The sequence below is a fragment of the Genypterus blacodes genome, unplaced genomic scaffold, assembly GCF_046128005.1.
Source record: "Genypterus blacodes isolate CSIRO-AG114 ecotype Tasmania unplaced genomic scaffold, CSIRO-AGI_Gbla_v1 ptg000240l_1, whole genome shotgun sequence".
NCBI classification, from domain to species: domain Eukaryota; kingdom Metazoa; phylum Chordata; class Actinopteri; order Ophidiiformes; family Ophidiidae; genus Genypterus; species Genypterus blacodes.
The window spans coordinates 452972-479001 of record NW_027467038.1 but is presented as its reverse complement, the minus strand read 5'-3'; the positions used below and the strand labels follow the sequence as shown (position 1 = coordinate 479001).

At 46.7% G+C, this 26030-nt stretch overlaps 3 protein-coding genes across 11 annotated transcripts in view; 2 read left to right on the top strand and 1 right to left on the bottom strand.

Moving 5' to 3' along the window:
* Positions 1–421: 421 nt before the first annotated feature.
* ift56 (intraflagellar transport 56) lies at positions 422–6968 on the top strand. 2 transcript variants are annotated; one of them, XM_076171037.1, is made up of 18 exons: positions 422–715; positions 863–991; positions 1285–1377; positions 1532–1646; positions 1979–2028; positions 2246–2391; positions 3129–3300; positions 3458–3532; positions 3757–3859; positions 4102–4157; positions 4702–4755; positions 4842–4905; positions 4992–5080; positions 5330–5413; positions 5500–5569; positions 5805–5911; positions 6279–6412; positions 6622–6968. In XM_076171037.1, exons 1-18 carry the CDS (start codon positions 713–715, stop codon positions 6734–6736), a joined length of 1659 nt encoding a protein of 552 aa, XP_076027152.1. In that variant the 5' UTR covers positions 422–712; the 3' UTR covers positions 6737–6968. The 2 variants fall into 2 exon arrangements, with proteins under 2 accessions (XP_076027152.1, XP_076027151.1); XM_076171036.1 differs by having other exon boundaries at positions 4102–4166.
* A 1354-nt stretch (positions 6969–8322) lies between these two features.
* On the top strand, positions 8323–21807 carry ubn2a (ubinuclein 2a). 8 transcript variants are annotated; one of them, XM_076171120.1, is made up of 18 exons: positions 8323–8941; positions 9754–9870; positions 10181–10279; positions 11040–11150; positions 11484–11584; positions 13132–13705; positions 14242–14312; positions 14703–14832; positions 15188–15352; positions 16161–16267; positions 16395–16505; positions 16646–16789; positions 17165–17215; positions 17340–17382; positions 17658–19133; positions 19242–19455; positions 19912–19980; positions 20901–21807. In XM_076171120.1, exons 1-18 carry the CDS (start codon positions 8636–8638, stop codon positions 20945–20947), a joined length of 3936 nt encoding a protein of 1311 aa, XP_076027235.1. In that variant the 5' UTR covers positions 8323–8635; the 3' UTR covers positions 20948–21807. The 8 variants fall into 8 exon arrangements, with proteins under 8 accessions (XP_076027235.1, XP_076027233.1, XP_076027234.1 ...); XM_076171118.1 differs by having other exon boundaries at positions 8324–8941; positions 11481–11584; positions 15191–15352; XM_076171119.1 differs by having other exon boundaries at positions 8324–8941; positions 11481–11584; positions 19245–19455.
* Positions 21808–23456: 1649 nt separating this feature from the next.
* Positions 23457–26030, bottom strand: part of LOC143016709 (myosin-10) — a 39044-nt gene continuing 36470 nt past the window's right edge. The window contains exon 43 of the mRNA XM_076171169.1: positions 23457–25906. Coding sequence (XP_076027284.1) covers positions 25759–25906 — 148 coding nt within the window. The 3' untranslated portion in view covers positions 23457–25758. The remainder of the gene's footprint in view (positions 25907–26030) is intronic.

Genomic DNA, 26030 nt, shown 5'->3' with positions numbered 1-26030 from the left:
GTCCACTAATGTATTTAAAGTATAAGTATTCTATTATTATTCTATTATTGGACTGTTATATCTCCGAACCTTGTTGCATCTGTGCGCCCGTTGCTAGGCAACAATGCGCAAATCCGTGTGTGAAGCTCCAGATAAAAATGTCACGGTGTTTCCGATTAGCGGTCTTGCACGGTTTCATTATAAAACAAAAGCAGGGCGGTTAATTGAATCGAATAGTTTTCCTTGCAATGCCATGTATGTTTAGTTCCCATCCTTCATATATTTCAACGGGTGAACCACGGTGTCCAGTAAATCAACAGTACAGTACAGAAACACTGTTTGGCTGCATTCCACCAATCTCATGTCCTTTGCATCTGGACCTTATTTTGAAAATACGGCAACGGAAACGGATCCAAAGTGCTGCAAAACTAGATAACTCGGCTAGCTTACCAAACAACTCCTGTAGAAGCTCGTCTATCAGAAAGTCGCTAACGTGTTATGTTTTCTATAGAAAAGGCCACAGTGGCTCCAAATGAATGTAGACTTCGGTATGATTTCTTTATCCGTCTAGTTTAATTAAAACTGAACTAGCGTGCTGGCAAAAACTGAACTAGTTTGCCAGCACGCTTTATGGGTAGATGCTAGGAGTGGCGGTTGCCGTGGTTTGAGAGAAACAGTGCAGCCAGTGTCGATTACTCTGTTAATTACTAGTTAGTTAGACTTCGCCGTCGACATGGTAAGTGTAGCAATAAGCTGTGTCAAATTAAGCTTCAAATGATGAGGTTGTATTTAGAGAAATCATAGCACCTCTGTTTTCAGTAGGTTAGCTTAGAAAGTTGAGCTCCCCGCGGTCTCTCACATGTCTGCTACCCCAAATCAACAGATCCTGTCCCGGGTGAAGCCGGCCGTGGGAGGAGAGGCACCTGTGCAGAAGAAAACCAAGACAAAGATCCCACGCCTGGAGGAATACCTGCAACAGAGAGACTACCTTGGGGCCTTGACACTTTTAGAGGTATGCACACAGCACACACACACACACACTGGTAAATAAATAAAGATGAATAACCTGTTCCATGTTTATCGCACATATTAATCGGAAGCATATTTGTTAGGGGATGTTTAAAGCTTCTGTGTGCAACTTTTTGAAAACACTTTTTTGTAGAATCTGCTCTTCCTCTTCATGTCCCGATGTGAATCCTTACATTGAGTGATGTGTGGAAAATTATGTAAACACAGCGCCTCCTACTGCTGGAATCAGATTGCTTCAGTGTTTCTCTTGCTGATGTGTTGCTGTGTCACCTCCAGTTTCAGAGAGATATTGGGGAGAAAGAGGAGAATGCAGACCTCTGGATTGGGTACTGTTCCTTCCACGTGGGGAATTACAAGAGAGCTATGGAGGTAGATATACGACCATATACCATACAACACACACTCAGTCACTACCAACATTTTGTAGCAGTTTTCTTGTGTTTCCATATTATTTTCCGCCCAGTGTGTGTGTGTGTGTGTGTGTGTGCCAAACCTGTGAGATTTCTTTACCATGTTATAACAGGAGTACAAGTCTCTGACAGTGAGGCCTGAATGTCCTGCTGATGTGTGGGTGTATCTGGCCTGTGTCATGTTTTTCCTGGGCCTGTATAAAGACGCTGAGGAGGCTGCATCTAAGGGTACGCACACACACACACGCTGAGTTCATTCACTGTTACACGCTGTTACTTGTGGTACCACCATTGACTTTCCCTCCCAGCTATATTTTATACAAATACAGACATTTCAGGTTAAAATGTCATAGGAAAACACTATCAGAGTCAATGTTGAACATGTTTGTATCTAACTGACCTCATAACTTAATGTAGCCTTTAGAGAGTTTTTCGACGGGCTCCTTGGATCGTATTCCAATCCATGAACAGAGTGAATATCTTGACGGTGATTGCTATGAATGCTCATGAATTCTGTTCTTAGATTCACTGTCTAACTGAGTCAATCTTGTTGTGTGTAGCTCCGGTGTCCCCCCTTCAGAATCGTCTCCTGTTCCACTTGGCTCACAAGGTGGGAAAACCAATTATTTAACTGATAAGAGTTTAGTGTCCACATTTATTTTATAGTCGAGAGCAATTATACAAATTTCCTGAGTAGGTTTTTCTGGTCAATCTTTACTCAGCTGATCCATTCAAAAATAGAGATTGTCTTTCCTGCCTGACCTTCTCCACCTTCCCTGTTGCCATGGTCACACCTCAGACTGATGTATTTATTGTCTGCATCTCAGTTCAATGATGAAAAGAAGCTGATGGGTTTCCACCAGAACCTGGAGGATGTGACAGAGGACCAGCTGAGCCTGGCATCCATCCACTACATGCGCTCCCACTACCAGGAGGCCATTGACATCTACAAACGCCTTCTGCTGCAGAACAGGTCTCTCTTCTTTGCCGCTTTAATGACTTCTTCCCCTTGAGCAAATGTGTCAACGCTGCAGCACCTCGACAGGCGCGAGTTCTTAATAGAGGTGCGTCACATTTGGAGTTCTTCACGATTTGTGGCAGCGCAAAGATAATTCAAGTGTCAGTGCGGCAGATCTGCTGAAGAGGCTTTCTTCCTCTGGCTACTACAGCAGGACTGATACAGTTATGAATGAGTGCAGCTTCTCAGATCTCTTCATGCTTGTCTGGCATCTGTGACTCCACCTTCATCAGAGACTTTTCCTGAGGTTCACGGCACATCTGGCAGCCATTTCTGAAATCTGTTGAAGTGTAAATTGGTCTAAATTGAAGTGTTTCTTCTGACTGCAGGAAAGGCCAAACATGTCAACACCTGGATATTCTTGTATAAGGCCCATCCTGCCCACCCAAAGATTTATTATACAATTTATACAATGTATTTATACAATTTATACAATGTATTTATAATAAAATCAATGAAGACAGTGAGCTGTGACCTCCCGTTAACTTTCATTCAACAAAAGCTGAAAATGGGTCAAAAGGGGGGAAATAGAAGAAGAAAATTGTGTGAACATATCTGAAGTGAGCACACTAATCCTAATTCCTCCTTCATCCAACCTGAGATGAATAGAATCTTAATTCTTATAGGGATAAATCCATCGTCTTCCAGAAATGAATCTCTAAATGTTTTGTTCTTTCCACTCATCCTTTCAGGGAGTTCCTGGCTCTAAAAGTGTACGTGGCTCTGTGTTACTACAAGCTGGATTACTACGATGTCTCCCAGGAGGTGCTGGCCGTCTACCTGCAGAGCGTCCCCGACTCCACCATCGCCCTCAACCTGAAGGCCTGCAATCACTTCAGGCTCTACAATGGCAAGGCGGCGGAGGTACGCAAAGTCTGACTGTCGACTATTACTCACCGGTGTCCTCATCTTTTTTTTTTTTGTCCTTGCATACACCGAGTAGAGTCACTTTCTGCTTGCCCTTGTAATTAGTTTCAAGAGTAACCTGTGGGAGGTTTGATTCATATTTGTTCTGTCCCAGGCTGAGTTAAAGAACCTCAACGACATCTCCTCCTGCTCCTTTGAGTTTGCTAAGGAGCTTATCCAACACAACCTGGTAAGCTCTCAGCAAGATGTCTGTGTGTGTGCGGCGTGCGTGTGTGCAGATACACTCCTCTAAATCTCGTGTGTGTGTGTGTGTGTGTGTGTGTGTGTGTGTGTGTGTGTGTGTGTGTGTGTGTGTGTGTGTGTGTGTGTGTGTGTGTGTGTGTGTGTGTGTGTGTGTGTGTGTGTGTGTGTGTGTGTGTGTGTGTGTGTGTGTGTGTGTGTGTGTGTGTGTAGGTGGTGTTCCGTGGTGGAGATGGAGCACTGCAGGTGCTGCCACCACTGATCGATGTGATACCAGAGGCCCGACTCAACCTGGTCATCTACTATCTCAGACAAGGTTTGGCCATAGCACTGCAGCTTTCCTGTTAAGAATAAGATTTGTATCTAAACGCATTAAGGGGCTTATTGTAAATAGAAATGAAATCCATAAGATGTATGAATACAAAATCACATTTCATCTTAAAGTCAGATGAAATGATACTGTGGTAAATTTACAACGCCTTTTCATTGTTTCTGCATCGCTGTCAGAGGGATGTGAACCCACTGCTGTGACTCATGTGCTCCATTTGATATTTTCAGACGATGTACAGGAAGCTCACAATCTCATCCAGGACTTGGCGCCCACCACGCCTCAGGTGATGACTGTTAAGTAACCTTTATTACTATTTTTTTACTATTGATATGTATTGAGTGTTAGCTGGTATCGGTCATTTGTAAATGCAAGGTTTTGAGTTGTGGAAACCCCTCATGTTTATCTGCTACACCTACTGTGGAATTCAGTTAAGGTCAACTAGATTGGACTAGACTTAAGGAAACATCTGTACCATAGCTGTTACTGACACCGACACTTACACTGTAAAAATGGCTTCCTCACTATAACAGGAAATAGTTTTAGGATCATTTTATGCATTTACCTGGTGGAAATGAATGAGATAGGTGGATGGAGGGATTCAAATAATAATCCAAAGGCTTTCTTATGGTATTTTACATTATATGCACACTCTTATGAAGAATAACAGAGGATCAGAGCTGTGTGTGATTGAACTAAATGGTTACCGTCTTGGTGTCTCATTCCTTAAATGTGCTGTCGTCATCATTTCCTCTTGTAATTTCACCATAAGTGGACTTTACAGGGAGAACGCGGGGGTTTTTCACTCTGATCTTTTATTATTTCCCCAGGAGTATATTTTAAAAGGAGTGGTAAACGCTGCACTGGGACAAGAAATTGGATCCGTGAGTATTTCTGCTAAATGAGGAGTTCCATGCCTCCACGTGTGATAATGGCAGCCAGCGAGCTAATCTGTGCTTGTGTCCTCCAGAGGGATCACCTGGGAATCGCTCAGCAGTTCTTCCAGTTGGTCGGAGGCTCGGCTAGTGAATGCGGTACGTTTGATTTCAATCTAGGCTATTTGATGCTTTAAATAAACTTATGTATATGAGAGTTAAATCTATCTAATTTGTTCTTTCAGACACTATTCCTGGCAGACAGTGCATGGCCTCCTGCTTCTTCCTCTTGAGGCAATTTGAAGATGTGCTAATCTATCTCAACTCCATCAAGGTTAGCCAGTGATTAGTGACAAAATCAGTGATATTACTTTCCTGTGCTTTGAGGGTTTGAATAAAAGCACTCCCACTCACTGGATGAAAAGCATCTCTCAGACTCACAAGTGGTCCTTGACAGACACTGTACATTTTAACAGCCGCGTTTTTGTCGATTCCTCTCTCTGTATGGCTACCAACAAAGCGCCGGCACTTTGTGGGTTGCACATTAGTTGAACGCTGCTTTTTTTCTCTCTCTGATTTTCAGAGTTACTTCTATAACGATGATACATTCAACTTCAACTATGCACAGGCTAAAGCAGCTCTCGGCAACTACAAAGAAGCAGAAGAGGTAAATGAGCATGCACGCACAGAATTGCTTTGTGCGTTTTAACTAAGACAAATTTGTTATTAATTTGTACTAAATGTCTCTTGCAGGTTTTTCTTCTGATTCAGAGTGAAAAGATCAAGAACGACTATGTTTACCTCAGCTGGCTGGCACGCTGCTGTATGTATTCAATATCTTTGATTGCAAAAGTATGACCCTGATTAAGTGGATATGCTTGTTACACAGGAACTCAACCAAGAGGATTCTGAAGAAACATACAGTTCTGTCTGGAGAATGAACTCCAGTCTTGGGGACCTGCGCAATAACTTGGGCATAAAAGGCCTTTAACTGTAACTACTGGTGACACAGTAAGTGTGAATGAGATATGACTGAGGCTTCTTCTTGTTTTTATCAGACATAATGAACCAGAAGGGCCAGCTTGCCTGGGAGCTTTATCGGAAGATGGGCACATCCTCCGATTCCTTCAGTCTGCTGCAGCTCATTGCCAATGACTGCTATAAGGTGATGCTATCTCCTGTCTCGTCCCTTGTCTCAGTTCATCCATACTAAAAAAAACTGTACCTGACCAGCCTCAGTGTTTGTGGATTATTTTTCCCTAAGAACAGATTTGACTATTTCATCACGTTTCTTCACGTTCAGCATGAGCCTGTTGCAACTTTTTTTGGTATATCATTGACAGCACCATATTTCAAAATGCCTTCACTAACCGAACAAAATGTTGAAATCCGACCAAAAGTGTGAGATGGTCACACAAACATAGCGGGGGAAATCAGGCCGTTTAGAGAGAATATTAATTTGCCTAAAAGGTTTCATTTTTCAGCATGTTACATTCCGGTGCTCATAATTACGGCCTGTGTGTTTTTTTCAGATGGGCCAATTCTACTATGCAGCCAAAGCATTTGATGTGTTGGAGAAGCTGGATCCAAGCTCCAATTACTGGGAGGGCAAGAGAGGGGCCTGTGTTGGCATTTTCCAGCTCATCCTGGCAGGCAGGGAGTCCAAGTATGTTTGTCTTACTTTTCCTTTGCAATAAACAGAGTGTTCATTTTAATATTACACCTTTTTTTAAAGCTTGTGAAAACATTGATCAAAGTAACATAACACATGTGTTTAGTTGTAGAGATGGTTTGTTGTCTGAGTAAAAGCGTCATGACAGATGTTTCATTCTCAATCTTATCTCATCTCCCTGCATATCCTGTTTTGTTTGTCAGGGAGACGCTGAAGGAGGTTGTGTCCCTGCTGAGAAATTCAGGACACTCCCAGGTCGAATACATCATCAGAACTCTCAGGAAGTGGGCCAAAGACAACAGAGTCGTTCTCTCGTGAGCTTTAGCTTCGGCTTTAAACTTCAGATCACTATAGGCCATTAGCAGTGGCTACATATTGAATGCATCAGCAGATATTCCACAAAGTTTCTCTATTTCACTTTGTATTGTTATTATATATATATATATATATGCCAGCTGAAAAAGACATGTTGAGATATTTATTATATTGTCCTGTGTTTTGTAATGGAAATGTCAACTTCAACATTTTTATTCATTGAATATATTTGTATTAAAATGCAACAGTATGTATTGTTTTTTTTTGTCTGTGTCAATGATGGGGTCGTTTAGTGCTGCAACTTCAATCATAATTAGCAAACTTTGGGTTATTATCAACAGGTGGCCATCGGTGGCTATTGCTGGGTGTGGGTGAATAGCAAGTGAAAGCCAGTCGACCAGGATTTCTTCCGTTTGGGCTTTGACGTTAGTGTGTTTCAGGGCAGCCATTGTAGAAAATGCACAATTCAGCATTTTTCTGAATAGACGGGGGGTAAGAAAGAATGGCATCAGGTGTAAACTGCTGTCTCCACGCTAAAACCGAGGTGATAATGCTAAACGATGCCTGGATAATGGCACCGTGCACGGCGCCTCTCACGCCTGTCCTTCCTTTCACAGCTGAGCCTTAAAGGTCAGAAGAATAGGACCATCTGATAGTCTTGTTTTTATCGCCTGTTGTGGCGGGGGCGGGGCTAGGATCGGGGCACGCGCTGATTGGACGCACTGACGCCCCTGTGTCGTAGAGGGAGAAGTGCCCAGTCTTTTCAGCGAATCGACCCTTTTGAGTCCGTTCCTTACTAAAAACGTTCAGATTTCTTCTGTAACATTTTCCTAAAAAGGAGGAGCAGCCCCTTTAAACTGTCGCCTATGCTGCTCTAAAAGATTCAAGTGGACATACTATGTGATTTTCTGTGATCAAACAAATATAATTGTTAATGATAAGAGACATCCCTTCTTTGTGTTGAGGGGAAAACTACTTGACTCTGGCCTAGACACACAGTATCATGAGGTATAGTTTATGGTCCAAACATCAACTTATCTTTGTTTTTATTCTTATAGCCTTGTTCATAAACAAGATTTACCACGCCTGTTTGGTGGGGCTAGTTTGCTAGATAGCCCTTTGGGAAACACAGATACAAATTAGACGTGGTTCCAGGACATGTACTTTTTTTTTGCCAAAAGGCAGCAACTGTATATGTTTTACAGGCATTTGATGTCGTTAACCGGCAGCACCAATAGTTGCCAAGGAACACTATGATGTCATTTACTCAATCCTCAAGATATTGAAAAACGTTTATTACATGGGCCAAGCAGAACACCAGGACCATATTGCATCACATACAATACGCATCACATATCATAGGTATTATAAATAAGTATATTAGTGTTAAGGGAATCTCTAGGGACTATTGGCCCTCTCTGATGTGTACTGCGTAGACTAACTGATAGTTAAACTAAATAGAGTGAATAATCGGTAAATTGAGGTGAACTAAATTCCCAAAAAGATCAGTTCAGAAAGAGCGAAGCGTCCACGCAAGACTCAAGACTACTGTGTCACGCTGCTCCCGTTTAGTCCGTACGCGCATGCGCAGCGACCCCTCTCTCTCTCTGATATTTTATTTACTCCCGAAACCCAAGATGGCTCCTGTGAATGTCTCGGTCCCATAGCAAATTGAGGATGCAAGTAGCTACTGAAAAAACAACTTTTCCCCGACCGTCGCATCCCCTGGAGTTCATTTCGTATGGTGCGGAGGAGGCCTTAACATCTGTCTAGGCACCGACCAGCCGTCGCAGCTTCGCGAAACCTTCTTCAATCCACCAATTTGGAGTAGTTTCGCGAAGTAGCTCTCTGTTCGCTGTCGCTGTCTGTCCTGAGCGAGGTTCAGGCAGGCAGCTCATCCAAATGGCCGAACCGAGAAAAGTGCAGTTTGTCACCCTCTCGGCCTTTGCAGCTGGAGCAGCCGCGGAGTCTAGGAAACGCCGGCTGGAGGATGAGGCCGACTTCAACTTCGGTAGAGCCGGGGAGGTCGAGGCGGCAGCGAGCGGGGCAGAAGGTGCTGCCAGCAACGGCCGCTTCGGTAAAGCCGGTGACAAGGACGAGGCTGGAGCCGAGAGGAAGGCGACGGTGCGGCTGAACCTGCCCCTGTCCGAGCCCGACGACCGCTCCTCCGTCGAGTTTAATTACGGCGAACTCGTACAAAACCTCCAGGTAGGATCCCGGAGTGTCAGTACCGTCAGGCCGGGGGGGGAGACGTGGGGTTGGAGTTAATTTCAAGTGTTCGTGTTGGGAGGACCTGTCATCGCTCACTATGGGGGAAGTGTACCTTGTCCTTTCATGGGCTAGCGCGGTCGAAAGTGACCATTAGTGGCAGCGCACACAAAGACGGCAGCAGTTAGTGGTTTTCACTCATTCAGCCTCCACTCTGTTTCCAACTTCAGCGGCTCCAATAAACCGCGAGCTTTCTTTTTTTAACGTTGGACCTCCTGCTTTGCACATGTTACGATCGAGCCGAGCCCAGTTGCTTGCTGCTTCGCGTGTCCTGTTTACTGTGACTTACCCAGCAACAGTCACACAGCCATTACAGCACTTGGAAATGCCACAAGCAGTTTGGCCCTCTGGCTGCGGGTGATAGATAGATGAGAGAGCATTCCTGATGGAAGTACCAGGATGTAGCATGGGAGCGAGGCAAATGTCAGAGCCCAGAGATCAAGCGGCTCCCTCGCTCCATTTTGCCTCTGTGCAGCTTTTATAATGCAGTTATTATCATTTATTGTTATTTTTGTCTTAAGTTTGAAAAGGATTTTAAGGATTTCACAGCTCCACGTTGGATATATTTTGTGTTTTTGTGAAGTCGCTCAGCTGCATTTCAGCAAGGATTTTCACCGTTGTGGCCGTTATGATGTTTAGATGTTTTAGTGTGTTTTGATCAGGTACTCGGCACCCTGTTGCTTCTCTAAAATACAGTTTAAAGCAGATGTTCTCCTTTTATAAACTGATCGTTGTTGCCATTTTCTTTCCAGGTAAAGAAAAATCCTCCGGCTTCAGTTATCGTTCTTGATCCCAAAGACCCTTTCAACGATGATGAGAGAGAGCGGCTGCAGGTCGAGGCCCTGGCCAAAAAGTTTGAAAATAAATATGTGAGTTCTTTTTATGGCTTTTTAAAAAATGCAATTGTTTGATGGAGATCAAGAGGTAGTGGGAGTCGAGCACTGTGGTTGAGGTGCTTTGTTAAAAAGGACTATTCTACCGCATTGTTGTAGTTGCTTTTTTAGTCTTTTCTTTGTTCCCCTCATTGCTTATGTTTTTGCATTCTTGACATGACCTAAATAACCCCAAAACAACAGGCGCTCGGAGTAAAGTAAGATTCAGTTTGAAGTTTCAAAGGGTTTTTTGGGGGTTTGAAAGATGCTTAAAAGAACATCTCTGTTCTGGGATTGTGTTTTTTAGGGGAACACAGGGAAGAAAAAGAAGGACAGAATGCAGGATTTAATCGATATAGGATTTGGCTATGATGAGACAGACCCCTTTATTGACAACTCAGAAGCTGTGAGTATCCCACACTTCATTAATATGACATTATTTATTTTGCAACATGTCTGTTGTTTCTGTCAAACGTGTCTCAGCACATTTTCCTCTCCCCCCGCTATCTGCTGATTTCTTTGCTGTGCTCATCGCATTCCTCCGCTGCTGTTCGCGTGTCTTGTTGCATCGGAGTGGACGTTATTTCACAGTGGTTAAATATTTATTCCCTGTCTCGATGTTTCAAAACAATTGATGGTTCCTCTAAATATAGGTTTATTTTCCTTTCTTACGCTGTCTTAAGAGGCAGGAGTCTAAAATCAGCTCCATGACTCATGATGTAGACCTGCACTGTCCTTGTGTCCACACTGGGATATGTCATTGCTTTAGTTTGACAGAGTTTGTTACTCAGTATTCAGAGGAAATCACGACCTGTGGGAGTGTAAAAGCTGCACTAAGGCTTTTACCTGGATGGATTCTTTGCCAATACATGATGATATTTGTTTTGATCGCACTCTGCACTCACAAATTGACGGTGGTTTGGTGTCTGTCTGACCCATTTTTCAGTTTTAATACGCTGAAACATTTCTCATCTCAAGCTTACAGACACGGCGATTCCGTTTATTGATTTGTTCATTTACACGACACAACTCATTCATTGTCATTGATAAGAAAAGAGGGCCGCTGTGAAAAACAAGACAACAAAAATACCAAATCGAATTTCAGCAGTAACGTTAAAACTTTGTTATGATGCTGTCAGACAAAACTCTTGTTGTTGTTTCCTCAGTATGACGAGCTGGTCCCTGCCTCACTCACCACCAAGCTGGGGGGGTTCTACATCAACACCGGCACGCTGCAGTTCAGAGCCACCTCGGACTCTGAAGGAGAGGAAGACAAGGTGAGACAAGGACGTAAAGGATCAGGATGAAATGATGACTATCCAGAGTTACTCCAGTTTAAGTCTGGAAAAATATAGAAATGTACGTCTATATTGGGGCTATAGAAGGTAAATGTTGCTGGTTGGTCCTGATCCACACGTTCCAAGTAAAAGTTTGTATTGTTTTTACGTAGAACAGGATCGGCCACATTCCCTTAAAGGACCAACACCCTTAAATATATCAAAGAAGCTTAGAACTATGGTGGGGAGGGGGAGGACAGATGTATAGTCACTCAGTCTGAAGTGTGAGCTGGTTATTGTAATGAAGACGTGTCTGTGTGCTTGTTTCAGAAGCTGAAGGATGACAGAGAGCAGGTGATTAAGAGGAGGAAAAAGAAGGAAGCAAACAATCTGGAAGAGAAGAACCCAAGGAAGAACAAAGTACCAAAACAAGGGTGAGATACATGGAGAAACCTCTTACAATAGCCTGTATCAGCTTGTGTGTCAAAAGTACAACATTTAGTGGAAGAGATGATGCAAGGGATTTGTGGGTTCACATCAATTGAGGAGATTTATGTTCAATCGGCATTCATCAGAAGGGCTTCTTCAGTTCTAATCTGTGTGGGGAAAGACACTGGCTTGACTCTCACCTGGCAGACACGCCCATCCCCGGGACGTTTCTATCCCTCTGTGAGCATGGGGACGTTGGTGAGCAACCGACTCGACCCTGTCCACATCACCCAGAGGCCCGAGCCAGGGGGGACGGCCACAGTCGGTTTAGGGAACTATCTGTTTTCTCTGTCTAAGAAACAAACACTCCGATGCTCACAGCTGCCAGGTGGGATTAAACACCGGCACTGTTAAGACCTGGAGAAGCCTTTCAGATGAGCAGGCATAAATTGCACTTAAACTTTAGCAGATGGCCTTTTACGTGGACGAGTGAGATGAACCTTCAGAGACGTCTGCATGGCTCAGGAGGAGCTGGACGAGCGTTAGAACTCCTGACACCTCCGTTAGAACACACATCACTCTGACATCGCTCTCCTCCATCTCCACTTCATGAAATGACTCATCGCCATTAAGCCTTTTTAAAATGTCAGAAAATGCACAGACACCAGCGGGTAAATGGACTCCTTCCTCTCTCTTGTTGTTCTTGAAAAGTTGACCTTTTGTACGGCCAGCGATTTATGAGCTGCTGTGAAGATGCGAGGACGCTTCTGTCCGCTCTTTACTCTTTGAATAATACACCGCGCTCCTGCTCTACATTATATTGCTCTTCTTGTGTGTGTGTGTGTGTGTGTGTGTGTGTGTGTGTGTGTGTATCCGTATCCCCTCATACATCTATCATGAAGCAGAGGTGCTGACTGCGCCTCGCTCTCGGGCACCGCGGCGACTCAACCACCTTCTTCAAAGGCTCCATTATCCGCGCTCAGATAGGCTGATCACGCCAACGTGCTGCCGTTCTAAAGAAACTTCCAAAAATAGCAGCAGCTTTTTGCCATTGTGTCGTTATGAAGCGGATGATACACACTGTATGGGTGTGTGTCGGATGTTTTGGAGCAAACGGCAGGTTAATCCTTTTAAATCCCCGCTGTGCCTCACACTTCTAAGTCGTTTCTTGAGGCGTGTTGATGCCTCAGTGTGTGTGGGTGAATGTCACATATTCCTAGTTTCATTCCTGCCTCATCTTTCACCTCCGTCGACCAGCTGGCCTCTGCAAGGCCATGAGAACGTCTTTGTCACCGTGTGAAGGGCAGGAAATGCACAGCCCTGAATCCAGATGGAGGATTTGCTTGACCTGTGTAGTTCAGTGCACGACTCACCTGAGATCTCTTATCAACAGAGCAAAAAAAGCGATTATTTGAGTGTGCTTGGAGTCTTTCCCTTCCTTCTTCATGTCTCTGAGGCTTCATTTGACAGTTGATTGTAGTAAAACTGACATTAACCCTCTAAAAGCCATTGGTGCAACTAAAACGCTGCTGTGTGTTTTTTTTCCAAACAGAGTGTCGCCCCTAAGCCTCCACCGGCCCGAGAAGAAGAAGAGGAAAAAGCTGATGAAGGACTCGCTGTACCTGGCGGCCATGCTGCGCCGCTTCACCCGGGAGAAGGAGGACATGAGGAAGAAGAACCCCAACGTAGCTCTTCCTGGTCTTGCAGGAGGTGCGGCTAACAAGCCCCACTCGGTTGCCTCGACAAACCACCTGCTCGCTTCCAACTCCACCCTCCTGCCAGGCACCGCGGCCAACGCCGACGTCTCCCTGGCCGACCTGACCGCCGACCCAGCCGTGATGACGCTCCTGGGCTCGGCCAATGAGAAGGAGCTGCAGGATCTGCTGGGCGATCTGGACTTCACCTTGTTGGACTCTGACCAACAGCAAGTAATGGTGTCAGCCAGGGAGAATGGCATTCTGGGAGTTGGTGTCCCAGCAAATAAAGCAACAGGAGGAGGAGGTGGCGGTGGCGGCGGCGGTGGGCAAGGGCGAGGGCTGGGGTCATCCAGTGGACTCTTCTCTCCACCCCCACTGCCTGATGGACTGCCTGCTCCTCTGATTAAACGCATCGAGGACCTGCGGGCGGTGAGTCGTTGCTGCCTGGTTGCTGGTGGCTGCTGTTAGCTGTGAGGCCTCTTTACTGAGGTTTAACAGGAACGCCACTCAGCTGAAGAATTAGCAGTTTATTGTTATTGCTTAGGAGGACAGTTGGATGATAATAGCATCGTTGAAAGCAGTGGATAACCACAGCTCCAAACAGAACTTTAGCTTGAGGGTTTTCTTATATAATAATAATAAAAAGAGGGTTGCCCTTGAGGAAGTAATTATTATCTTCTATTTGATTAGAGTGTCACTCACACATGAACGTGCTGCATAAGATTATTGTCTTCCAAATGAAATACTGAGGAGGAGACAAAGATCAGAATGAGGAGGAGGCAGATGATGCATGCAGAGACGATGCATGCAGACAGCTTGGATACCAACAAACTCTCTTAAGCTTTAGATTTAGAACAGGAGACGGCTTGGTGTCAGTCCTCCGGGGTAGAGCACCGCAGATATCTATGTGTGTTTGCACCGTATGGGGAAGTGCTGCTGTGCTGACTCAACCTGTTCTCCCACAGGCCTCGCGGCAGTTTGATCAGGAGGGCAGGAAGAAATTCTTCACCCTGGACATGAATAACATTCTCCTGGAGTGAGTAGGACAGCTTTTAAATCACCGTCTGCTCGCCTTCCCCTCTCCTCTCCCGCTCCTTCACTTCTCCCCTCTCTGGCCCTCGTGCCGCTCTTCAGCCGTGCATCATCTCGTGTGTTGTGTCGACGTCGTGCCTCTGATTTCCATTTCACACTCCTGTTCTTACTCTTCTCCGCTTAAGCTCTCTCTCTCTTTTTCTCCTACTCATTCTTTCACCTCCTCTCCTCCCGCATCTCCTCCGCCCAAAGTCCTCTCTCCCCCTCCTGCCGTCACACTCCTCTTCCTCTCCCCTTTGCTTCTATCCTCATTCACTCCATCATACCCCTGCTGTCTTACGCAACATGTCTTGACTCTCTCCCTCCTCCTCCTCCTCCTCCTCCTCCTCCTCAGTATTGAGCTGCAGGTCCAGGAGCAACCTCCGGAGGTGCGTTCAGACATCTACGCCCACATGGAGGCGTTTGTGCCGTGCAACAAAGAAGCCCTCCTCAAACGCCTCAAGAAACTCAGCCTCAACATCCAGGTGAGCTGTGTGTGTGTGTGTGTGTGTGTGTGTGTGTGTGTGTGTGTGTGTGTGTGTGTGTGTGTGTGTGTGTGTGTGTGTGTGTGTGTGTGTGTGTGTGTGTGTGTGTGTGTGTGTGTGTGTGTGTGTGTGTGTGTGTGTGTGTGTGTGTGTGTGTGTGTGTGTGTGTGTGTGTGTGTGTGTGTGTGTGTGTGGAGAAGAGGAGGAGGAAGAAAGCTTTCTCTACGGTCACCAAACTATAAAAGGTCATCACAGAGAATGAAATGTCTTCTCACATGTGTGTGTATGAGTAACACGGGCCCTCCTTGCCCCTTCTATCTTGGTTGGTGACCTGCGACCTGCGATTGGATCTCAGCAGGGGGGCCATCGCTCTATTCAAGGCCATTCCTCCTCCTCGCCGCACGAAGACTCCTCATCCATTTATAAAATAACCGGCGAAGTTTATACCTCGGCCGTTGCCGTCCGCGCTCCAGCCGCGGATCCCCATTTGCGGCGCGTCGCAGCTCCTCTACAGATAAGTGTACGTATGAAAGCGTTGATAGCATTCAGGTCACAGTGACATCATTAACATGTGACCTTGTGATGAGAGTAACGTGTCCCCATGCTAATGCCAGGGGTCCAGAAGGGGTTAAAGCTCATATAAGGTGGTAAAGTGGACTTCATATTGAAAATGTACTGTTTATTTTATTGATACCTCACTGGAGTCTGTAGATACACAAGAGATTATAAGATGGTTGATGATTTCTGTCTCCCCTGTGGCAAACATTATTAACTCCTTGAGGAGATTGAGGTTCGGTGGCCCTCCTTGTTCAATCATGCACACACACACACACGTTATACACACATGTTAAAGTAAGAGCTGATCATCCTCCACACACTGCAGGTCCATGTTCTTCCCTCAGAGCTCCCCTGGTTTCTCTGCAGCTTCGTCTCTGTGCCGTTGAGCTTCATCGTTCAGGTCCTTCAGTCTAAACTGATGATGTCGTCTGGTATTAGTGTTTCCTCCTCTAATCCCCGGTTACCCTCAGCGTCTCACACGCTAATGTGCTGAGCGCTCAGTGTGGGCGGGCGACTGCAGGAGGACCGCCACTAAAAACAGCTTTCCAAATGCCTTCAGTCATGGACCATTAGAGAAGCATTGTTGACAAAGTACAGCAAGATGAACTCCTCTCTCTCTCTTCCTCTCACTCCCCAATCCTCCTTCTCATCCCGTTTTGTTTCACTTTTCCCCCTTCCTCTTCCTCTCTGCCCTTTTTTCTGTCCCACTCTATTGCTTCCGTCACCCCCCTCTCTCTCTCTCTCCCCCTCTCTCTCTCTTTCTCTCTCAGGATGACCGACTGCGCACGCCGCTGTTGAAGCTGAAGCTGGCGGTGTGTAGTGTGATGCCCGAGCAGATATCCCGGTATAACATGGACTGCATGGCCAAGGCTGCCAAGTAAGAACACTGAGAATTGCCCAATTGTCTTTTAGAATGTAAATAAATAAATAGTTCTCCCTGTTTTCTGCCTCTGCCCTTTTTATCAGTGTGTGTGTTTATAATACTGATTGTCTGTGTCCTTCAGGCAGCAGTCGGAGGAGGGCGATAAGAACGGCTCGGAGGAGGAGGACGAGGAGAAGCCGGGGAAAAGGGTGATGGGCCCGCGGAAAAAGTTTGCCTGGGATGACAAGCTCAGGTAATCAACTGGGGCTGCAGGCTTCAGTCAGTGGAGTCCATGCTTCTTCATCTAGTTTGACCTTCACCCTACTTCCATCCTAGATCTAATGTGGCAGGATTGTGTTGTGTTGATGTTGTGTTGACGTTGTGTTTGTGCAGGAACCTGCTGTGCGGCCTGGTGCGAGTGAAGCTGAGCTGCTACGAGATGGAGAACCAGTGCTCTCTATCTGTGGAGGACTACCTCAAGGGCTTTCTGGAGAACGAGGTCAAACCACTGTGGCCCAAGGGCTGGATGCAGGCCAGGTGTGTGTGTGTGGTTATGTAACTTCTCCATACAGCAGCTGTGGACCGAGCTGTGGCTAAAATTTGTCAAAGGTGTAAATAATGGACTTGGTTGTGGGGGTTTTGTTGTTTGTTTGTTTTTGAACCACAACACTGCTGCTAAAACCCTTTAATGACAACAAATAAGTAGTAACTAAAGTAACTAACATTGATGTCCGTTGCTGTGACCTTTAACCTTCCAAATTGCAGAAGGAGCTGCCTGTTGTTTGAGTGTTGTTGTGTTTTATCTTATTACTTATCACAGCAGATAGACGTTTGTTACTCAAAGCCAAGTGTTTGTGTGTATTTGCCCTAAACACCAGGCAGTTTTCTCATTGTTCTGTTTCCTCTGGTCAGGATTCTGTTTAAGGAGAGTCTTGCCGTCCACAGTCATCTCACTGGAAACATGTAAGTGTTAACTTTGTATTAAAGTCAGCTTGTTTTCTCTCTCTCTTCCTCAGCCTCTTCTCCGAGGCTGTGACTGATCTGTCCACACTGAGGCTAAACCTTTTCTGTCTTCTTTTCCATCCAGAGTGAAGAGGAGAATGGTTCCCGGGCCCAAGGCCAAAGCCAAGGTGAGTGCTGCTCCTCTGTTCTCGCTCCTCGTGGATAAGATAAGGAAACAGCTTATCGACTCGGCCGTGTACTCGCTGTAACCCGCCCGGCCTTTTTTACTTTGATACTGGAGCTGCGGCTCGTTTACCAAACAGCATGAAGACTAGTTTAGACCTGCGTGTTTACATTCTGATGGAGGTTTCATGGTGTTTATCTTTAGTTTGTATCTCGTCTAAAGCTTTGGTATCGGTGACTTTAAACCTTTGACCTGACCTTTGTCTCTCCTGTTCTGAAGGAGAGCCTGTGGATCCAGAAGCCTCCTCTCACCATGACCTCCGTCCCGTCTCTGCCCGCCAACCGTCAGCTCTCCTCCTCGGCGCCCTCGGAGCCCATCTGTCTGTCGGACTCTCTGGACGAGGATCTGACGGCCCCCTCTCTGGACTCCATCTCTCACGCCCTGGCTCTGCTCAGCAGCGCCACCAAGGGCCTGGGTCCCTCCGACAGCCCGCTGTCCCCCCCGCCCCTACAGATCCCCGCCTCCTCGCCTCCTCCCGTCACCCCTCACTACCCCGCAGCCTCGCAGCTCTCTGCCTCAGTCGCTTCCACGACGCAGCAACATTCCCTGTCTAAGATGGAGACCGCACCCCTGGCAGCCGTGTCGTCTGGGAACTTGCCAACAACGCTACCTTCCTCCTCCTCTACCTCCTCTTCTCTCTCTCACGCCGTCGCCTCCTCCTTGCCACGCAAGCAGGCAGCGGGCCTGTCTCTAGCCTCCAGGACTGCAGATGGCTCCTACAGCCTAATCAGTGGATCTGGCGCTCTGGGCCAACACCAGATTCAGAGACACGTTACCATGGTATCACCCACTCACAGACCGACCTCGGTGATGGTAGCGAGTGGGAAGCTGCACTCACACCCCGCTCCGTCACCTCCCAAACAGCGGCCTCCTCCCACGGCTTCTCCTCTACTGCCCCCCCACCAGAAGAGCTTTGCCGGCCCCCTGGGGACTCTGGGGACTCTGGGGACCCCCCATGGACTGGCTAAGGGCAGCGCCAAAACCAGCGGCGTCAGCAGCAACGGCAGCATGGCCCCCGTCTCCTCCCCGTCCTCCCTGCCCCGCTGCAACTCCGCCTCCCACCCCGGCCTCCAGTCCTTCTGCCCCCCCTCCCCGGTGGTCTCCTCCCCCTCCCCGGCCTCCCACGCCTCACATTCCTCCCAGCCGAAGTCCCACCAGGTTCACCACCACCACCAGCCCAACTTCATCACTCCCATGCAGGCCACCATCACCAAGTCCTCCCACAGCAGCAACTCCTCTCCCATCATCAAGCTCACCCCTCGGCCCCCCGCCCCCACCCCGCCGCCCTCCTCCTCCTCCTCTCCCTCCCCCTCCTCCTCCCCCTCACACCCTCTCTCCCACCAGATGCTCCCCAGCCAGCAGCAGCAGCACCAACAGCACCAGTACTCCCCCAAAACCCCCAAAACCTTCCGCTCCCCCTTCGGCGTGTCGGCGGGGGGTCAGGTCAAACAGAACCAGGCGGGCTGCAGCTTCACCGGGAGCCAGAAGTCTCAGTCCGCCGCTAGCAACAACATCATGGGGGTCATATCGTCGGTCGGCGGCCACCTGGACAAAGCTTCACCCGGTTCGGTCTCAGCCAATCACGTTCAGAGGCAGAGGGCGGTGGGCGTGGCCGGCCAGAGCTCGAAAGCAGGAAATGGTTGGGTGGCTTCAGGATCTCTGACCAAGCCCTCCACAACATCACACCTCTCTCAGGTGAGTGAGCACGGCAACGAGAGCAGTGTTCAAATGTGTGTAACAGGATTTCACCTCAGAATCATTTTTTGCCGTTCTCCCTTTTTGACGGCGCTCTCGTCTCTCCAGCAGGCAGCAGGCGTGTCCGCCGCCTCTCTCCTGGGCGGCCCCTCTGCTCTGCCCCTGGGCTTTGGGATGTTGGGGGGGCTGGTGCCCGTCTCGCTGCCCTTCCAGTTCCCGCCGTTGCTCAACTTCAGCCCCGCCGGAGTGCCGGGGGCCGCCGGCATGGGCTCGGCCCCGGGCGCCAACTCAGGATACACGCTAGCACAAAGCGACTTAATGGGTGAGTGAGGAGGAGGGAAGGAGGCGAAGGAGGAAATCAGGATTAGAAAGGGTTTTACAGCAGTGTGTGTTTCATACAGAGGATGTAGTAGATTGAACATACAGCGCCACCATCAGGATCATTTTGCTGCTGACTGAACTTTAGGGAGAGACAGCTTTTTGATGTGTATGATGATGTCATTATATCACATGACTAACTGGTTCAGGTGGAAGCTTCAGTTCATGTTCACAGCTGTTTCAGTCAGCTGATATAAATTTACGTGTGTGTGTGTATTCATATTTCTCTCTCTCTCGCTCTTTCTTTCTCTCTTTCTCTCTCTCTCCCTCTCTCCCTCCTTTATTCCCTCCATCTTTGCACCCATCCCTCCTCGCCGCCCCTCAATCTCTCCTCTCTTTTGTGTTCCTCCATACCTCCTTCATGGTCTCATGTGTCCCTGCTTCCCTCCTCTCTCCTCAGATCTGTATAAAAGTCTCCAGTCAGGGTCGCAGGCTGCCCTACCTCCTCACTTGCAGCTTGCTTTCTCAGGTAATCTGCATTCCTCCTCCTCCTCCTCCTCCTCCTCCTCCTCCTCCCCCTCCCCCTCCATCTGTCTGTGCGGAGTCGACCCGTCGTCCTCTGCTGTCCATTGCTCTGCCCTCTTCTGCTTGCTCCGGTGCATTTCCCGGTGGCCGTGCCTGCGTCTCCTCCTCTGTAGCTCCATGTTGCTAAGCTGAATTATTCAGTCATATGGTGGTGTTGCCTTTATCTCCAGCGCTCCCTGGGCACCGCTCGGCACACACAGTGGGGGTTGTTTGATGTACAGATGGTTCGTTCCGAGGCAGTCTTGAGAAATGAGTGAAACAGAAGTGTGTGTGTGTGTGTGTGTGTGTGTGTGTGATTTGGCAGCTGTTCGTCATGTAAATCAACATGTTAACAAGCGTGTGTGTGTGGAGAGTTTGAGTCTCTGCTGCAGTTTCCCTTGTGTGTTTGGCTTTAAGCTCTCACTTTTATTTTTAGCAGGAACATAAAGGCAAAGCTCACAGTCTAGTTCACTTTGATCCTTCATGACTGGCAGGACAAAGAACCGTCTGAATACAGCAAAACACACACACACACACACACACACACACACACACACACACACACACACACACACTGAGCCCGGCCCAGCAGATCAGCCAGCGCTCCTTTACCCGTCTGAACTGCCATTAAAGGGGGAGATCAGAAGATTCCACCGTCCTCTAAGTGTCTCCTGATAGGCTGTGTGTGTGTGTGTGTGTGTGTGTGTGTGTGTGTGTGTGTGTGTGTAGGGAGGGCACACACATGCACCTGCATGTGAAGGCGCTCGACTCTGATTAGAATGTTTACAACAAAACATAACGAGGGAATTGTTGCTGCAGTTTCTTTTTCCCTCTTCATTCGTCTTCACCTCCGTCTCCCTTAACGTCTCTGCTCCGTCCAATCAGATACGAACCAAAGCCAGGGAGGAGACGCCAAGAGGAAACCCCACTGACCAATAACTGCGCAGGAGGCGGAGAAGGAGACGGCCGCGGCGACGACCTCGGCCTCCTGGACACATCCACCAATAGGAATCTTCACTTTGACGGACTTGACAAGGCTTGGCGGTATGAGGGGGCGTGGCTTCGCCGCTCCTCAACGGACCTACGAGAGAGAAACGGTGTGACGGCGCTACAGTGGCAAGGATAAATTAATTTAAGTGTATTTTCTATTTACCGGGTATGAAAAAGAAGACGGAGTGAATGACGAAACACTTTTAACTTTTTGTTCTGCTTATTTTTTTTATTTTATTTTATTTTATTTTGTCAACATGTTTACATATGACCGACCTTGATCACTGTGGAATGAGTGTGTGAGCTCAGTGGCGGTACAGCGGAGAGCAGGAAGTAGAGTACGCTACGTAATATAATTTGTATTTAAGCTTAAGTGGAACGATGGGACTCTTTTGTTCTCGCAGTACAGAAAAAAGAAAAAAATAGATAAGAAAAATATTAAATAAGGAAAGTTTTTATTTTTCTGTCTCTTTGTCTCCGATGTGGGAATCATCGTGTCCGTAGAATTTTTTATTTTCGGTCGCCTCTGCTCCCACAAATGACTGTTAAGTAGTAGCTTAAATTAATATTGATAAATTATTTGTAAGTTACACAGGGACAAAATATGTTTAAGGCGTTTGTGTGAGCGAGAGCAGGTGAGTGTGTGCGCGTATGTTAGTGTGTGTGCGTGTCTGTATGTTAGTGTGTGTGTGCGCGCGCGTGTGTGTGTGTACCGAAAACACAATACACTGTCAGATTCTCTCCAGGTGGTTCTGTGTGAATGAGTGTGAGTTTCCCCTCTCTTGCTCGACGTCACACTGGACATTTTCTGGAAAAAAGACTTGAATTGTGAAAAGATGCGACTCTTGCGTCCTCTGGGGGCGCGAGCGAGTCGGAACGCCGGAGAGGGAGAAACGTCACGATTGTAGCCTACTTGAATTTTTGTTTGTGTTTCTAGAGTTAATATTTGTATTTACTTTCTCTGCGTATGAACTCGAACCAACTCAATATATAACACCACGCCTTAGTTTCTATTGAAAAAGTTTGAAAAAAAAAAAAAAACTATGCAGGACCGTAACGCTCAATGCAAAAGTGCAAGTCGTCGCTTGGCTTTCAACCTCTACTCAACCGTGTGTCTGTGTGTGTGTGTGCGCGTATGATTGCGTGCGTGCGTGCGTTTTCCGGAGCTGTGAGTGTGTGAAGATGTCACCCAAGACTCTTTTTAATTTCCCGCTTTAGAAACACCTTCCCTCTGACGAATACCTCTGTTCAAAAACGAAAAACCGTTCTTCCTGACTTCCCCCTCTCCCTTCCCCCCCGTGCATTTGCGCTGACCAGCCGCACCGAGAGAGAGCGGCGCCAAAGATTGTTCTGTAGCTAACTTAGATGGGGTTGCGTTGGTCAGCGTGGGCGAGTGTGTAAACTCCACCAGGGTGTCAACAGGCGTTCCTTCAGGATGTCATCGTGAAGTTGTGTGTGTGAGTGGAGCAGTGGGTGACATCTTAAAAAGTTGTGCTTTGTTTGGGGAGGGGTGGGATAACAATGGAGAATTACATTTCATGGTAACTGGTTACTTAATTTGGGTTTTGTAGATTATTTTTGTGTGTCGATGAAAATTAAAACAGGTGGTTTTCAGTATGACTGTTTTCTGTCTCTTTAAGCACCGTCACATTCACCGTTAGCACAAAGGCCAAACTAATCCAACATTAGTTCCCTTTAAAATGTATTTGCCTTCTAATATTCTTGGTTGATGTTGAAGATTTCTGGCCACTTTTTCATCCTAGCTGCCTTGTGGATGAAGTCAAGCCCCTTCCTCTCACGCCGGTTTCATGGAAGACAATATTTTCACGGACTGGCCTTCAAGGTGTGGGGGGGATAAATATGATGCAATAAAATGATAGGACTGGCAACAAAACAAATATAAAGTGCAAACAAAATACAACTCACAATGAGGCTGTATTTGTGGGAGCGCTGAGCTCGTCTATGCAATGAGTCTATTCACAAAGATAGGATGTGGAAATGGAAGCAGGGTTTTCAGCGCTTTTCTGGCGATCAGGATAATTTTGCCTTGATGTTAATCCAGAACAAGAGAATACAACACTGAGAAAATGGAGGTGAAGTAAAAGAACGAGAGAATAGAAACCTGAGAAAATGGAGGTGAAGAAAAAGAACGAGAGAATAGAAAACTGAGAAAATGGAGGTGAAGAAAAAGAACGAGAGAATAGAAAACTGAGAAAATGGAGGTGAAGAAAAAGAACGAGAGAATAGAAAACTGAGAAAATGGAGGTGAAGAAAAAGAACGAGAGAATAGAAAACTGAGAAAATGGAGGTGAAGAAAAAGAACGGGGGAATAGAAAACAGAAAGTGGAGGTGAAGAAAAGAACGAGGGAATAGGATTGATAAATGAATCAGAGAAGCCTCAAACAAAACCAAAACATCATCACAGCTACAATGAATATGCTTTATTTTCCTTTTACAAAAAAAAACAAATTACCGTCTAGAAATACAGGTATACAAGAAGTACGATGGTGGAGTATTTGCAGTTGAATGCCTGGTTGTCAACAGCCAATCAGATAATAATAAGAGAAAAAGGAGTTAACTAGGTGTAGAAGTTAAAGCTTTCAACCAAATGAAAGGACGCACAGAGCATTTTCCCCAAACGCAGAGCAGCACCAGGACGCTGAAGGCGCTGCACCGGGAGGAAACGTGGCTCGGTGCCGTTAATGGTTGAGGGAAAACTGCTGCTGCTCGGGAGCTTCTTGGTATAGATCATTATAATACTGATGTGGACCCAAACACTAAGCTAGAGGTTATTATGCACATGAGAGAAACACACTGGGTATGATATGAAGCACAGCAAAAATTCAAAAGAAAGAAAAACGATTACATATTGTACGTTTCCGTGTACTTGTACCTGTTTTTGCCTTGTTTGGGGTTCATGACGATTCGCGTTTCTACCACAGGTGAGATCCTTGTGTCGCCCACTGACGTTCTTATTTAGTGTCTAAGGCACTGATAAAGAAACACACTGTTTAGAGTTAATGTCTGAGAATGGATGGCAATGTTTAATTTTCATATTGAGAGTGAAGAAGAGGCTCACACAAACAGACTCATCAGAGGATTTGGGCCCAGGCAGAGAAGCAGGAGGCCTCTGCTGGAGAAATGATGAAGACTAAATGTTACAAGAATGAAGTAACATTTTGAAAATAAAGTTGTAATATTTAGAGAAAAATGTCAATATATTTCCAGGAAAGAAAAGCTGAACTTTCAGGAGGATCCAGTCCCTGCAGAGACTTTTTCTATATTACAACTTTATTAGTTTAACAGCTTTTTCCCCTCAATGTTTTTTTTTCTCAAACAAATTTAATATGTTGACTTTCTTCCCCAAAATAAAACCACTTTGTGCTCCCAACATTATTACTTTAGTTGAGTGACACTTCCACCTTTTTTTCTTCAAAGTATCACTTCATTTTCCAAATTTCTCTTTTTATTTGTCATCAATCGTGGTCCAAATACAGACAACCTAAAACATACACATACCATGTGCTTCTTCCATTTGTGGGCAGCTCCAAGAGTCGGGCAGGGGGGGGAGGGGGGAGGGGCTTCAACTCGTAAAACTATGGCACAAACGTACTGGAGATGACTGTCAGAACGTCATCTCCATGGCAACTCAAACTACATTTTTTTTAAACTAACCTGTAACCATTTAGTGTCACATTGAAACATGGACTCTTGAGTAGCAGCTCGTTCCTGTGTGTTTCCAGTTTGTGTGTGTGTGTGTGTGTGTGTGTGCACGTGCAGCTCTGCATTTTCCAGCAACGCTCTAGTGATGCGTTGACCTTTGACCTTTGCATCATGCACATCTCGAGTGGCTCCACATCACAGGACGACAGAAAAACTAAAACGGGTTTGACCTGGGAGGAAACCAGCCGGCCGCTCTGCACGTTGAGATGAAGCAGAGAAAATAAAACAGCTTATTTCTTCTTCTTCACAGTAATAACCACCCCTGTTCCATTTGTCTTCTTCTTCTGCAAGTCCAGAGATGTTAGTTGTTCCTGTAAGCGAAGGGGGCCGAACAACACGGGGAGGAAGAGCGACGCCGTGAAAGCAGCCGCCGGAAGCCGAGTCAGCGGGTTTTTGATTTTCCAGTCAGTTTGGCCGTCGGGCCTGTCGATCAGCGGGGGGGGGGGAGGGGGTGTGTGAGTGTGTGAGATGGCTTTTACACAACTTGGTTTTGTGAACAGAATAATGGCGACCAAGTGAAGGACGTTTATACATACATGGTTCCAGTTCACATACATGTTTCCAGTTCACATACATGTTTCCAGTTCACATACATGTTTCCAGTTGACACACTCGTATAAAAGCACTTTGAATCTATGCATAATTTCTCAATAAGCTGAGCCGATAATTCACACCTACTGAGAGGAGCTGTTACATGATGAATATGATGATGATGATGAAGATGATACATGGCCAAAGAGGTGCCAGCGTGCAGCAGCGTAAGGCAGGTTTGTCCTTTCAGACTGTGTGTGTGTGTTGGGGCGGTGGTGGTTTCTCCCTGAAGTCTTTCATGCTGCCAGCAAACTGCCCGCTTTCACCAGAGGACGCTCCTCCCTCCCCTGCTTCCTGTCCAGTGGTTTGAAGTGGAATAGAGACGACGCCGCCGCCGCCGCCGAGGATCTCTGAGGGAGACTGGGCGCAGGCTGCGGATGATGCGGTGGAGGACGGGTAGGATTGAAGGTAGTGGCGAGGGAGAGGTGAGGCTTTCTGTCTACTCGGCGTTGGACACTTGCGTTTCATTGAAGTCGCCGGTGCGACTGTCGGCGTCGTCGTCCGACATGTCGACTGAGGCGCCGTCCAGGTTGAGGTTGCGGCGGCCTGAGCGGCTGGAGGAGAAGCCGCTGACCGGACCGCCCCGCCTGATCAGAGCAAAACACAAAACAAACATGAAACCTCTGATAAATGCCATTTAGTTAACCAGACAAAGTAGATAAACTTCTAAAATAAACATTTCATTAAAGCAGAGTTCCTAGATTCCAATTT